Below are 16,129 nucleotides of genomic sequence, written 5' to 3' on the forward strand. Positions count from 1 at the left end.
TACTTTCAGTTCATCAGAGATAAAGACAAGAACACTATCATTGTTAGGTGCACATTGAGCGCAACACCTAAAAAGCTGTCTACATGTGAAATAGGACCAGTAACTTAACAAACCCTTCAGGGTGGGGCCATAGTAACGTGAAGTTCGCAAAAATAAAACACTCAGAGAATTATGCTCGCTCGCTGAGGGATGCCACTTCAACATTAAGAAGTTAGAAGATTTGTTCGGAGTTATGCTGGCGCTTTCCACAGTGAATTCACAGTATTTGGAAACCTTGTCAGCAAGATCCCTGCCGCAACTAGCATACATGACAAGGTAAGCTAATGCCAATTTTCACTGTACAATTGCTATTTATAATTGTCAATAACTAGTTCTGAACTATGTGTCTCAAGTGTTTTAATATTTTAAAATGTTTTTGACTCATACTGACCGTTCAGTATTTACAACTATTGTATTTTTTAATTACTATTTTTTAAGAAGCTTTCATTTTGTGAGGTCTATCTTTATTGGAAAATGCGCGGTCGCTTTCCGGCACTCTTGCTGGTGGAACAGATTGAAAGACACGGCATAGCGTTTTTAATGACAGAAAAGGTGCGTTTCAAATACTATGTCTTTGTACTCATGCGTGTAACCCACGAAAAAAACTATGTGCATCCCTGTATGTATGTATGTATGTATGTATGTATGTATGTATATATATATATATATATATATATATATATATATATATATATATATATATATATATATATATATATATATATATATATATATATATATATATAATTTAAACAAATAAACCTCAAATGACAAACATTGTATAACAAATGCAACCGCATCTGCATAACGAAAAAGAAATAGATACAAATCTTTTACATGAAGTGGAAAAAAGCGCTGGCCTGGAAAACTGAAAAAGCAGACCTAGATTAATGAAAATGTAAACATGTTGATGAGTACAAAGCAATGCAAGGGACATACTCATCTTTGTGAGACGAAAAGTGAAAGGAAAACGCAATATTGCTTTTAGCTTTCTGCAATTTAAACTTCATTCTGGAGTTGGCTATGCTTGGTAGAAAGTATGCACAGCAATTCTCAGTCACAAGAATTGGCTAGATCACATGCTGCCTCGCTTATTACATCGGAAAGCTATTTGCACTGTACCTGTTTTAGTCCACCAGCAGACTAAACTATAAATGGCTCCTAATTATTAATATAGGTAAGCAAAGTTTGACATGACAAAAATGGGTTTTTGCCATGTATGACAAAACTAGATAAACTAACGTGACTGAAAAGTATCAATAAAAGTAAATGAATGTTACCATTAAACGTAATTTTATTTTTTTTCTTTTTACCTCCGGTTACACTCACTCATGTCTTCTGAATTGTTTTATTTATTGGCTCAGAACTTGCTCCCTTTCACAACGGAATCTTTCTTTCACCCTAATTAGGTCTTTGGTAAACATCGCTTACAGCACATTTCCTGCCACAACACACGTTTTCCAAGATGAATGCTTGACAGTGTTTGTGTGTTGCAGCAGGCTACGAGTGTGAGATATGGCCTCGATTATATGATTCTGGTACAAAAATAAACTGTGAACTATTTGCACGAAGATTCCTCAGTTTTAGCATGAAAGAAAAAGGACAATGCTGATGAACGTCAGGGACTCTACTCTAGTTGATGAATAGAGCGCCTCCATGTGGCACCATCTCTGTCACACCCCACGCCACTATATTGCCCCTCTGCTCACAGCCCTGGCCCTCTTTCAAAGCCAGCTGGGATATCTTCTCCTCCGACAGCACTTTGTCCCACATGTTCACGCCTGTCATTTTTCCTGCGAATGCCAGCCTGGGATCGAACCCCGCCTCAAACCCTGGCACCCCGTTGCCGCTGCTGCTCGGGGTCATAGGGCAGCAACCATTCCTTTCTTGTCCAAGCTGTAGTGAGCCTCCGTCTGGCAGAACGTGACCTTCCGCCACTCCAGGTGTGGAAACAACTTTTTTCCCTCCTGCCCACAATGATGCCAAGCCCTGCTCGGAGGACCAAGACCCGCACAGGTGGAGCCAATCTGTAGGACCTTTTGGCTTGACTACACCCCGTGCCTCCACCAGATGAGTCTCTCCTCCTATGGTAAACAGGGCTGATGTGTGGCTGAGCAAGAGTTGTATCTCATAGGGGTTGCGGCGGTTTCCGTAAGAGAACAGAACTGTTTTGTTGGAGACAGTGACTGGCTTCACCCACATGCAGACAGTGAAGGAGGACAGTGAAAGAGGGGCGTCGGGTATCACCGCAGTGTAGATGCGACGGGAACGCATGGGGAAGAGGATTGCCATTTCATTACCTGCGTGACAAGCAGTTTAATGGAAATCATGAAAAAAATGAATCAATCATCTGATGATAGCTAGTCATATTCACATAGTACTTTTTATCAGTTGAAAAGGAATGATGCGGTGGAGAACAAAGACCAATTTTGTGAAGCTGAAGAAAGGACAATCTTGACAAGGCAGTCAAATTAGAAAAAAAGGTGTCTTTTTTTATTAAGCTTATTTGAATAGGTTTTGCTTATCAAGTAACAAATGACATTTAATGGAGGATATGGTAGAGCAGTCCTCAAAAAACGGGGCGGGCCCCCCTGCGGGGGTGCGGATGACACCAGGGAAAAGCCTTTGTTTTTGTCATGTCAAGTATAATTGCAATAAAAGAAGGATTAACTTTTTTTTCTGGCATTTTGATGCATTTTGTTTTTTTTTTCAGTTTTAGACGAATCTGTAGAAACGCTGTAAAAGTAGTTAGCAGTTGAAAGTGAACTCTTTTTGCTTTTTTGCTTTGTTAAGGGTAACTATATTTATACTTGGCGCGACGAGTGTTAAAGTGCGACAAAAAGTTTTCTCTTTCCTCGGTGGGCTTTGCAAAATATAATTGAGAAGCACTGGGGTAGAGGGTGAGATCATATCAATCACTAAATGAGGGCACCATTTCTGGTGTCATTTGATCATATACGTTCTGGTTTCATGTTTAAAAAAATGGAGCCTTAGATCGAACTCTACTGAACACAGAGTGAAATTTCTGCTTGCTGCCATTTGGGATTCATTCTGGCACAAAAGGTTGAACCGTTTGCCAACTGAAGTGTTACTCATTATTTGAGACATACATAGTTGTAATCTCTTATTATTGTATCACCTGAATGTCTTATTTTATTACTAAAATCCAAATTTAGATGGGCCTTCTCAGCCAGATTTCTGCCACTTACTTAATATTGGTGAAAGATTACATCTTGAACACACTGGGTGTTCTCATTGTGGTTCCCATCTGGTTCTGTTTATCTACAGGGCTTGTGGTGTGGGTTTATCATGATTGTGGTGGGATCATATCTCCCATTGCGTATATTTAAATGGATATACTGTATGCGTATCCTGTCTATCCATTCCCATTGATGAATGAAGTTTCGTGACATTTGAGGGGTATTTGATTTCATTGTCAGTTCAGTATAGTTGAATCACAATTTCCAAGTGATGGATTGATGTTTCGGGATGGAGATTGCGATTTTTGAGTGTGACCTGTATGTGATGCAACATATATAGACACCAGAAAGAAATTGAGTCATGTTAAAAGTAATTGAGCAATGTAAAGGTTAAGTTACACACTGCAGAGAAAGGGTGGGGGGTCTCCTTACTCCATCCTTCCATTTTGTATAGCTGCTTGTCTTCACAAGGCTCGCAGGCTTGCTGGTGCCTATCCTAGCTGACTTTGGAGGGGGACACCCTGAATTGGTTGCCAATCAACAGCAGCAGGTGAAATAATCATATGTATATCTTAAAAACAGAGAGTGTCATCTAAATGTAGATTTTTGTTCTGCATGCCAGCCTGGTCCTAAAATAGCGAGGGTCAACTGTAAATATTCTGTTGAAAAGTACATTTCGAAAAAAGTAAAGGTAAAAAGAAAATAACGTCCTTTTTGGTCCCCTTTTTATAACAGTGTAGCATTTTTATGTAGCATTATGTAAATGGAAATTTTTGTGATTTTTTTTTACCAATTGTTATTGACACATATTTTGACCAGACATTGAGATTAATTATAAATAAACTCAAAATCTGTGGTTGTACAACTTTTCTTCTAAGAATACAGTTGATTTGCAAGAAAATGTAAACAGAATAAAATGTGTTTTTGTGTCACATGTTGGACACTGGCTATCACCATTGTTGTGATATACTCGACAGTAGATGTTAAATACTCACGAAGAAGTCAAATACATTGGTGCTAACTGCTGAGCTGCAAATAAAGCTAGTTTAAAAGGAAATACAAGGCTGATTGTTTATAATACAACAGGGACCAAAGCTGAATGTCTGTTAGTGTCTCAGATGGCAACCCGCCCATTATAAATCTCTTCGGAGCAATTGAAGAATTTTACTTGTGCTGTGCAGTTGCACAACAAGATGCTAATGCTAACGTGTGTTCCATTCTCTGTCACTGAACTGATCAAGTTGTTTCACACGAGCATGGTAACTGGTCATTTGCTCTCTTAAGTTGCAATGTTGATCTGGGCATATGAGTTGTGATTCACAGCATTTTGCGGTGGCACACTTGTTAAGCATTTTTAATAATTTCAATGAAAAAAAAAGCGATCGGACAGGACTGCCACTGCATGAATCATTTACTACACGTATTATTGACAGAGGAATAATGCTTTAGGTCCTATTCTTTTTTTTTTTTAATGCTTCACAAAATCCAATTGGATTAAACCCTCTTGCGAGCCGGACAAACAAAATGGGGAAAAAAGAAAAAAAGAAACTGATCGTGTGGATCTAAGGGAGAAATTTGAAGTTTACCTGCAGGCAGTTTTCTGTGTTGCGATGAGCTCAGTACATCCTGGATCTCCATACTTGTTTGCTGCAGCACAGCCAAGACCCCCTCCAAAGCCACTTCCTGTGTTGTGACCTCCTGCTCTCTGTGGCCGGTTCTTCCACCCTGTGGAAGTTGCGATGTTGCTTTTGCGCCTCCTGTGTTACTGAAGCAGCTTGTTTCGAGTTTGCTAAGTCGGGTCGCTTGGCTTCGGGTGGCGGAAAGAAGCTGTTGTAGCATTGCCTCTAGGTTGTTTGAATTCCCAACAGAATTACCATCAGATGTGGGAGTGTAATCTCCAAATTTAAATCGTTCAAGGGATTCCCTCAGTCGTCCTTCCAGCTGCAAGGCCATTCTCCTTCCTGCTGTCTCCACCGCAACCCCACACGAACCACCATACTGGGCCACAAACCTATCCAAAGGAACAAACATCAACGATCAAAATGGAGTAACCTTAATCCATTATGACTAAATACAGTAACGTCAAATATTCTACTTGACTCAAGTGATCATAAGTCTTTGAAAATATACTGTAGCTGTTACTCAGTGGGACCTGAATGCTTGTTGTCAGCTGTACAACTGTTGCACGAATATCTCTAAGTCATCCAACTGACCTGAGAATTTCCCCACGCAGAGACCCCATCTCCACTTTGACAATGTCATCGGCATATTGGAGAAGCATGTTCTCCCTCATCTGGCTATTCTCCAGCATTGAGAAGATTTTGTCCCACTTAGTGAGGTCTGGAGAATTACAGGGTGTAGCAGATGGTGTGGCTACAGACAGATGATGGAAGGAGAAAGAACAGTAAACATGACAATTTTCTCCTACTATTTATCTTTTAAAATAATCAAAGGGTGAAGGTGACATTGTGGAGAAAACAGGTTTGACTTACAAATACGTTTAAATGCACTGTCAAATGCATTTCAATGTACTGTACTTGTGTGTATAAAAAGTTGAATGTATGAAAGGCATAAAAGATTTTTGAACATTGACTTTTCATCACAGTCCTCACAATGGGCTGAACACTTGCTCCAATGGCGCTGACGTGTTTTGGTTCCAGTGTAGAAGAAGGCTTTTGTTTTCATACCCAATTTTTAAAACTTCTCGCCTATTACAGTCAAACATACTGTACTTGTACTTTTGCACATATGCATGTCCCATGGCATTATGGGTAAAAAAGCGGAACCGACAAAATAATATCATAAAAAATACTAATAAACAACTTAATTGTGCTAGTGTATGCTTACTTAAGTCTCAAATGTATTCAATAATGTAGGCTATATGAAAAACGTGCTTTTTTTTTTAAATTTGCAAGTATGTTCAAATGCACTAGCAAATATGTTTGAATGCCCCCTGCAAACAAGATTGAACATACAGTGGGCCCCCGGGTTACGAACTTAATCCGTTCAGCGGCTACGCTCGTATCTCGGATTGCTCGTATAGCGGGCAATCCAAACCCATGTTAATTCGTGAATGCGTGCAACGCGCGCCGAAGCCTTAGGTAAAAACGACACACTGTATACATATATTAAAATCGAGTGACATAATCTGCTGTACACTTACATTACATAATAATTACAATGGATAAATAGCTTTTACCTTTAAAACGACGAGACTTGCGCTGGGTGTAAGCAGAGGGGGACAGAGCCCTACCTCAAAGTCGACACGGCGATAGAAATGCTATTGCTCTTACAGTGTTACAGTAACTCTTTCAGTCAGAGTGCAAATCACGCAGATACTAAAACATCATCCTCTTATTTCTTTCTTTACCGCTGCTAGTAATTTTAGAAGCTATGTCTAACAGATAAAGTTTGCAAAGTCTTCACAACATTCCGTTTTTCACTAATTTTCTCTCCTTACTTCCATCCTGTCCCATCAAGCTAGATAAAGGCGTTCGGCCAATAGCATATCGGCATTTCTGTGATTGACGTGTGACGCCGGCCAATAGCATCTCGGTGAGTGAGACCGGGTGACCTTAATCGACCAATAGCATATTCGCATCTCCGTGACTGACTGATAATTATTCGCACTTTTTTTTTAAACGGTTGGAATGTATTGACAATTAATTTTAAAAAAAACACATTTAAACCAATGACAATTCTTTGTCCTGCAATCGGCACATTTAATTTCATGTCAGCTGTTTTTCCCTTTAGCTGTACAAACACTACACTTAAATGGTAATATATTTAGACACCGTGAGTGAGACAGTCAGTGTGACGTTGTAAGAGCAATAGCGTTCACGTTACTGCCCCAAGCATCTACTGATGATTAATGCTGTCGCTACTGTTGATTTTACTGACGCAATTAAACGAGAACATATCTATATACTCAATGGCCGGCATGTCAATTGCTCGTAAGGCGAGAGGTTTGTTCGTAAGCGGAGGACAAAATTCTCCCTGATCCACGCTCGTAAGGCGAATTGTTCGTAAATCAGGGTGCTCGTAAGCCGGGGGCCGACTGTACTTGCATATACGTCAAATATACTTGCAATCATGTTTGATCGTGTTTGTCATTCAAAAATGTTTACGCCACACTGGCACCTCCGCACTTCTGTATAAAATTGCTTTTGTCTTTCTGTAGAAACCAAAAGGATGAAAGACAAAGGCTTGTACAGTGGAATAAAATGGCACTCATTGTTCTACTGTAGGATAGCGAAGCAATTCAATGTTGGGAATTATCTATGTATAGTCTGACACCAAGGGTGTGTTGACCGTTGTCAACTTTTGTTTAGTTAAAATGAATTTTGGTAATCATCCAAACCCTGGGGCACACCAAACAAATGGACCAGTGGAGCTTTAAGGAGGTGGTCTTGGAAACAAACTCTGGTCTTGTTCAGGTCCATTTAGCACAACTATGAGAGCTGCATGGACCAGTTTCAACATGACTATGCAAAGTCTGCCTGCTCTTCCCTCTCAAGTGTAAAATTACACACCCACAGTAATGTTTTGGGAGCTGCAGCCCACCAAGTGCAGGGGTATGCCCTTTTCAAATGGACACACTACATGGAAACCATCCTGTAAATACCAAAATAAGGAGAAAAGCAGTGTTGAAAGTGCACAATAGTTCACTAACTTAGCTTGCAGAAATCTCAGCATTAACTTAAAAGTAGCTCAAACCTGAGGATGAGTGAACTTATGTTCTCAAGTTTAGGGGTCAACACTCAGCAAAGTGTTCCATACCTCCTCAGTAGTTCCCACTCTAGAGTCAATATTCATTACCAACGTCACATCAACCATGAAAGAATCTGCTCTCTGCCGTAATAAGACAAAGGTACATTTCAGTTTGGTGAAGTTCAGAGAAACTCCTGAGAATGACAGAAGGGGAAAAAAAAACAAAAAAAACTCCTTGAGCCATTCTGCTCTGGCTGCTTACTTCGATGTAAAGTAGGTCAAATAATCATTTGGAGCGTTCAGTGGGTCTGTAAATGAAATTACATAAATATAATTTTCATGTTCAACCGGCACAGTAGACATTGCTGTTTGTGTTTTAAACATCACGTATTTCCCCAAAAGGCTTTAGTGTGTCTTGTTAGAATTTCAAATCATCAGCACAATCTGAAGGCACATAATACATAACACATTACATACACATTACATACATTTCGTCACCGTTCTCTCTTAGTGTGGTCGCTTTTTGAGTCGTTTCATCCAACCCAAAATGATCTTCGATAAAAAGCAGGGTGTTCCCGTGTGACGTTTGCTGCTGTTTCACTGCTGGCGGTGCAAAGAGACCTCTAACTAGCTTTAAATCAACAAACATGTAAAATGTGAGCTACATGACTATATACACCTGCATGCACTTATACACACACACTAGCATTATGCTGTAACATTCAAGACTACAGTTTTTTTTAGGGAGAGGTGTATTTATTTTGGCCCAAGCTGTTGAAATCCCTTCAAGTTTTCCAAGTCAACTCAAAATTGCAATTACCAGTCTTCTTACATTTGATAGAATTAAGTGAACTAGCCCCTAAAGTTGAGCTCATCATCATGTTTTTGTTTTTTTTTGTTAAATTTAACATACCCCACTATCAAGTATAAGCTAAATATGAAGTCTCCTGTTTAAAAATGCAAATAAAATCAAACCTTTCACTCTTTGAAGATACCTGAGAGAATGGAAATGAAGATGACACAAGGCACTTGACAACGCTGCCCCTCTGTGGTGTTTTGTAGGTATTGCTGGAATTAATTAAATCTTGTACATTTTTCTATCCGTCGGGATGCAGGATAGGAGCACATCTTCGGCCTTTGTTACTGCTTTTACGCTAGCTATAAGGGATAAATTCAGTTCCAGATTTATGGTTATTACGTGTGTGCCAAAGCGGTCAATCATGTCTTTATGCACCCTTTTTGCTTCCTCACAGGCTACTATCCTCATTCAAATGCGCTTTTATAAATCGCACGCATGTGAATGAAATGTGGCAACCAGGAACAAATATTCACACAGAAAAGAAAGCAAGATAAAATAAAACAAGATAAAATACTGTAGGCAATGGATGCAAACCCCATATTATATCACTGTATTATTCACATGCATATAAATGAATGAAAATACTGTCCATACGGTTGCAATTGTGACTGATAATGATCCCAATATGCTCAGATATTAACAAACTTCCACATGTTTCATACTTTGGCCATTCTCTCAATTTAGCTGCTCACACGAAATAGCTTGGTTGTCATTAATGTACTGAGAAGTTTTAGTATTTTTCATTTGTGCAACTGTATTTTCTCATGAATTGACAATGTACCTTGTTGTACCTCTTTTTGTTTCTTCTTATTTTATACTATAAAAGCTATACAATGCATAGCTTGATTGGAAGAATAGCAGTTGTCCACATGCTATTTTTGTGGAAAAAGGCTTGTTCCTTAAAAAAGACACGTTGTCTCCATTCAGTATCGATATTATTTACATATCTATTGACTGAAGCAGAGATCCTTTTTAATTGAATCAAATGATTTTTTTAATCGAAAATTGCTTTGAATTGAAATTTGATTTCCACCTCTCAGGGTTATTATGGAACCTTTCCCTTTTTACCACCACTTGTATCATTTTATGTTGGTGATATGAGATCACAAAAACACAAAAAGCCATCAATAAAATGATGCTATGTTTTTCAAACCATGAGGTACACTGAACTGTAAAGTGCACTCTCAATGAATACGTCTATTTTTGGAAATGTACATATTCAGGGTTATAAGTTAATAAGACACATTACAAAAACACTAAGGGAAACAAACCAGAACGGCAAATGGCAAACAATATGTAAATTACTGTATCTCAGTCTATAAGGGTAAGGTAAATAGGAAGGAATTTGACTTCCATCCATAGGGCACACCGAAATTTAAGGGGCACTGTCAATTTTAAGAAAATTAAAAGATTTTAAAAGTGTCTTATGAATCAGAAAAATATAATAACCTTTAGATGCTCACTCAGCATCTGATGTGGTTTGAACATGAAGCTTTGCTTGACCTTTGAGGCTTATTTTTACCAACAGTTATTGTGGAATTTCAGAGCACATGAAGGCTCTTTATTTTGGAGCCTCCACTGTATTACAAGCTGTAATCATACTGTTTCAATAAACAAATGCTTATGCTTATTTATATTTCTGTTTTCACATAACAGTGAATAATCTGCATGTGAGGAAAAAAAATCCGAACCCCAACTGGGAAGCATCGAAATCATAAAATTCAGAGTGTAGCACTTACGTTCTGGTGTCTCATCCTCTGTGATTTCGTTGTAGTAGGTGTCAGCGTAGTTGACTTCGAAATCGTCCTCATAGGTCATAGTCAGACAAACACACATCGACCACACACCCACTGCCAGGGGGAGCCTCCAGTACAACATGCTGCTTCGCATTGTGTTTTTTTTGTGAGTGTCCACAGGTAGGAGAATAAAACAGATGTGTGAGGGAAAATGGCTTGCCTCCTTGTCTTTCTCTCTGTGTTTGCGTGCATGTGAGGAAATGCTCTGTTAGACACCGTGGCCCCCTCAGGTCTCTCACTTTCTCCGGTCCACCGCTCTCTTTTTCAAGTGCTCCCTCCCTGATACCTCATGCAATTTTTGTCCCTCCCCCTCTACATCCTCCCCCTGCCCTCTACTGCTCCCATTCTTTCTTGTTAAATGCTGAGCAATCCTTAGCAGGAAGCCGCGGTGTCCACTCCAGCCAGCTATAGAGATAAAAAAAAAGGGTGCTTTCTTAATTCAACTCACGCACAACTTGCTACCCAGCGACCTTCCTGTATTTGTCTATCAATGGTTGACATTCAGATAAATTCCCAGAAGGTTGTTAAGAGGCATAATTACAGGTTTTGGAGCGATTCTTATTTGTAAGTGAGTAATTGGTGAGGAGCAAGGCATGACTCTACTATTGCCTTGAACTTTGGAGAGGAGATAGTCAGCACAATCACCTTCTTCACTACTACTGATAATGTTTATTAGTGATGTCAAAACAGAAGCCAGGTTGTAAATACGTCGACTGGAGTTTGGGCCAAAACCGCAAGTAGTCAGATGATAATACGATTTCTACAGGAATCTTCAAATTAGAATTTCACCTGAATTTTTTGGGGAAGAGTACGTCCTATCAGTTATAGTGCCCAGAGAGAACTCATGCTGGCTCGGGGAGAACATGCAAACTCCACACAGGAAGGCTGTAGCGTGCTGGGATTGAACTTGAGACTCTGCGCTGTGACGTGGAAGTGCTAACCACTAGCATTTCATACTTATTCAAAATAAAAAGACTTGAAACGTTAAACATGAATGACTTTAATTGGTAATAATGTGTGTGTGTGTGTGTGTTGGGGGGGGGGTCTTCTCTGGAATTCCTAATGGTGGAGTATTTTTTACCCTATTTTACAGAATTACTGCACATAGAGAGAAATAGAAGGTAATTGTTCAATTCCTTCGTGTTTACCCTCCTTGGAATAACTCATCTGTGAATAATCCTTGTGGTGCATTTGATTTCATTTGTGATGCTGAATTTTAAAATGGTCACATTCAAATAAAACCAGAGGATACTGGTTATCCAGATTTCAAAACTTGTGTGCTATTGAAATTTGAGCAGTGCCCCAGCCTGAGAGCAAATACGGCAAAGAAGTGAGTAATGCGTCGTTGGAGGTAGCCTGTATGTCGTAATCAGATATTACTGCCGCTGCAGCAACTCACATACGAGGAGAGGGAGAAACAGGTAATGGAAGAGGAGAGAAAAGATTGATTTCTGCCCCATGCAGAGTTTGTGTGTGTGTGTGTGTGTGTGTGTGTGTGTGTGTGTGCGTGCGTGTGTGTGTGTGTGTGTGCGTGTGTGTGTGTGTGTGCGTGAAAAAGACACATTTTTCTAAATGACTCTTTGGCTTCACTGTTTTCTAGGCCCTTATTTGTATGCCTGTGTAACTATGGGTGCTTTTGTGTGTTTAGTTCAGCAGATGGACCTAATGACATCCTCATGGGATTTGAAACTTTGGCTGCTTTATCCAGGGCAGGCTTCCTGTGTTAGCTGGGTGGAATAGAGATCTTGTTTGCATCATGAATTGTGTTGAAAATGTTGCTGTTCAACTGTAGTTCGCATTACCGTAGATGTCCCATTAAAAAAGTGCCAATAATTTATGATCGAATATCATTTAATCTAATCCAATATAATGTAATCAAACGTTAAAAGAGCTGAGAGTCCTCTCAACAAAGATTGACAAAATCTATTTAAATTATTGTCAAATAAATATCAGTCACTTGCAACCATTTATTATGTATTGTACTTTGCTAGTGAGCTTGAGCCAAAATTCAATACTTAATTTACTGAGAGTGTGCAGATTATTAACTGTATTATTAACTGTATTTCTGTTTATCGTATTTTAATGTGACATGAGCAGTTTTGTGTTGTTTCCGTTTGTTTATTCCCTGCAATAAGGATGTCAAATTTTGTGCAAAAATGGGAGAAACAACTTCATTTTGCACAGCTTTCAGACATGTACTGTCTAGCTTTGGCATTTGTCATTTTGCCAACTGGTTTCCAAGGCACCATAAATATGTTCTTGTGTGCTGTACAAAATGCAAAGGTTGCCGGCATTCTCCTGTGTGTTACAATTTATATATCTGACCCTTTTGCCAATTTGAAAATAAAAGGGATCTTTTTTTTTTCTTTCAAGTACAATTAATACCTTTTAAAAACACATTTGACACTTAAAACTCACTTAAAGCCATTCAAACTGACATCTCCCGCTCAGTTTATATGACTGTCCCAACACTACCAAACCTAGAAAAATAGGTGAACCATATTTTTAACTGTACAAGAGATAAAATGTACTCATCAAATACATTGTAGACAATAAGCGTCTCCAGAAAATGGATGGATGGATATTAACTTTTTACTGCTGAATAATAGCTTTCATATGCCTTCATATGCCTTTAATATAAATAGTTTGGCTACCCGCTGTATACTGTTATACACAGCAATACAAGCATATCACACACTGGCATCCTTGTTATGATGGTATGAAATCTGATTTTGGAAACAGTACAATACCCTGAGGGCTTTCCTTAACTTCCTGACAATGCTGACTCACGCTGAAAAGATGGAATGTGGCACTTAAAAAATAGTTTTCATGTTCAGCTTCTGGTGACTCAGCAGTATGGTTAGCATGTCTGCCTCACAGTTCAAATCCATCGCACTCCAGCATTCTTGTGTGGAGTTTACATATTCTCCCCAAATGTGCATTTCCTGTTCTCTCTGGACACCCCAGCTTCCTCCCACACTCCAAAAACATGCATGGAAGGTGTATTGAACATACTAAATTGTCCTTAGGTGTGTTTGGGCGCATGACTGGATGTTGGTCTCTTTGTGTACCGTGCTATTGGCTGGCAACCAGTTCATGATGTCCCCCGCCTACTGCGTGGAGCCTGCTGGGATAGGCGCTAGCAAGCCTATGACCCTTGTGAGGATAAGCTGCTCTAGAAAATGAATGAATAGATATACGTACAGGATGTTACTTAAGCATACCTCTGAACATTGACTTTTTTATGCCGTAGGCCCAGTCAACACGTAGCCGAGGTTCTTGCAAACGGGCAGTAAATATCTCCGTTTTGCCCGATTTGCGATACGTGGGTGGGCTTTTTTTTTTTTCCATCAAAGCGAAATGTTCCAAAACCTCCGGCCAAAGTGGAGATTTGCCCAAGCCTCCAATTTCGTGTTTGCGTGTAACCAGCTCAAACGGAGATCTGCGCTGCTCTTTTTCCCACCAAAGACGCAGACACTGGTGACATCAGAGGCAGAGGTTCTTTTTGATTGGACAGAATTTGCGACATTACTACCGCCTAGCGACTTGGCATGCTTGTACACGAATTTGAAACCATACTATGCAGTTTCATATGTACGCGACCTTTTTAAATAAACAACAACGACAAGGGGGAGACTATGCTGATTTAAATAAGCATTTAGACAAGGCCTTAAAGCCCCAGTGTGTAGAATTTTGTCAGTGTGCATGCAGCACAGACGCTACGGTGTCTCAAAGAGACCATGCTTTGCAATCCTACGCCGAGTGAGCAAATATGAAAACAATTGGTCGTTGGTTTCAGTGCACAGTAGCGTGTAATCTGCAAAATTTGGGCAAATATGTCAACACCAGTCAGTCACCTCAGGCTTTTGCGACCATCAACAAGGAAGCTTACAGCCAGAGGTGGGCAGGGTGTCGACGAATAACAACTATCACAAGTGTTGCACAGTACGGACTCCATAGAGGATATCCACACTTTTTCTAAATGCAAACATAAATGCACTCTTACCAGTCACGTAGAACGCAGTACAGCGATCCAGGCACACAAGTGTTAAAAACAACTACTTCCCAAAATTTCAAAATTATTTTTTTTGTTTGTTTTGTTTTCATTTTCCTCCTCATATTTATTTCAAAGAAAATAAGTAAAATTGTCAGTTAGTGTCATTCAAAATAATTTTTCATTTTATTTGAGCTAGCATTTAACATACATAACTCCCTTTAGTATTAAAGTGAAAATTTCTGTGTGGTGTGAAATACCTCTGTAAATAAAGGTAGCATAGTAGAACATTGTATGAGATTGATGATGTGTAAACTAAACACTTTTTTTCAACATTCTGAAAGATAAACATTGCAAATTCCATCTCGGGATACAAAGAAAACTATTTTGGATAACAACGTGACAAACGTGTATACCAGCTATGCAATGTTATTAAAGGCATTCTAGTCTATTCTATTTTTTTAATACGTTTTTGGCAAGGAAGAGCAACCTGTACACTGCCTCTGGTTTGTATGCCCTGCTGCATGTGACAATTCCATCCCAGTCTTTTCCACTGTGTATACGAATGTTTGGGTGTGAAGTGTGACATGAAACGCGACAGCTTCCATGATCGCCCTCCATGGTGCCCGTCATATGTGCTTCCAAGTGTGAATGACTCCTCTTGGGTAAGCTGCTTTTTAGCAGCAGTTTGTTGGATGACGCGCTCTTGTTCCTCTCACAAAGCTTGACATTTTACATATTCGGTCGGATGCCTCTGATTCCGTTGGAGAAATAAGTTCTTCGTGAACAAACATTGCAGTGGCTCTATGTCTGCAAATCCAATTTACTCCCAAACCACTGATGATACAACTTTTGTTTCTTAAAGACAAACTGTTCACTTTATTTAGCTGTAGCAATGTAGTGTTAGCCTTCTGTTTGACATGAGCAGTATTGGGAAAGTTACTTCAAAACTGTAATGCATTATTTATTACTTATTTCTGTCATTTCAAAGTACAGTGGGCCCCCGTGTTACGAACTTAATCCGTTCAGCGGCTATGCTCGTAACTCAAATTGCTCGTATGACAGGCAATCCAAACCTATGTTAATTAGTGAATGCGTGCAACGCGTGCAAAAACCTTAGGTAAAAACTGACTTTATACAGACTTATATAAAAAGACTTTATACACATATTAAAAATTAGTAACATAATCTACTGTACAGTTAAATTAAATAACATTAATATACAAGGGAAAAATGACATTTACCTTTGGGGGCGACATGACTTGATCTGGGTAAAGGCGGAGGGGAGCAGAGATGAACCCGCAGAATTTATTTATTTATTTTCTTAAACGAGAACTTTTCTCAAACTAGAACATATCACCGGCGATTTCCTTCTCTTTAATCCATAATAGGAGAACCCTCTCCATTTTGTTGTTGACCGAGGTCAGTCCCCTGGCAAGGAAAGTCTTGCCCTTAGAAGATTGCCGAGCGGTTACGGCCATACTCACTAGCAAGGTTAACTATGTGTGCGCCTCCCTCGTATTTTTTTATG

At 39.4% G+C, this 16,129-nt stretch overlaps 2 protein-coding genes across 4 annotated transcripts in view; one reads left to right on the top strand and one right to left on the bottom strand.

Moving 5' to 3' along the window:
• veph1 (ventricular zone expressed PH domain-containing 1) overlaps positions 1 to 16,129 on the top strand; it is an 81,844-nt gene that overhangs the window by 29,710 nt on the left and 36,005 nt on the right. The window lies entirely within an intron of this gene.
• Positions 767 to 10,844, bottom strand: ptx3a (pentraxin 3, long a). The gene is made up of 4 exons (XM_088426768.1): positions 10,548 to 10,844; positions 5,453 to 5,612; positions 4,826 to 5,250; positions 767 to 2,339 (listed from the first exon to the last, which is right to left on the bottom strand). Exons 1-4 carry the CDS (start codon positions 10,696 to 10,698, stop codon positions 1,672 to 1,674), a joined length of 1,404 nt encoding a protein of 467 aa, XP_088282894.1. The 5' UTR covers positions 10,699 to 10,844; the 3' UTR covers positions 767 to 1,671.

Source organism: Hippichthys cyanospilos, chromosome 11 (assembly GCF_059441005.1).
Source record: "Hippichthys cyanospilos isolate Australia breed blue-spotted pipefish chromosome 11, RoL_Hcya_1.0, whole genome shotgun sequence".
Taxonomy (NCBI): Eukaryota; Metazoa; Chordata; class Actinopteri; order Syngnathiformes; family Syngnathidae; genus Hippichthys; species Hippichthys cyanospilos.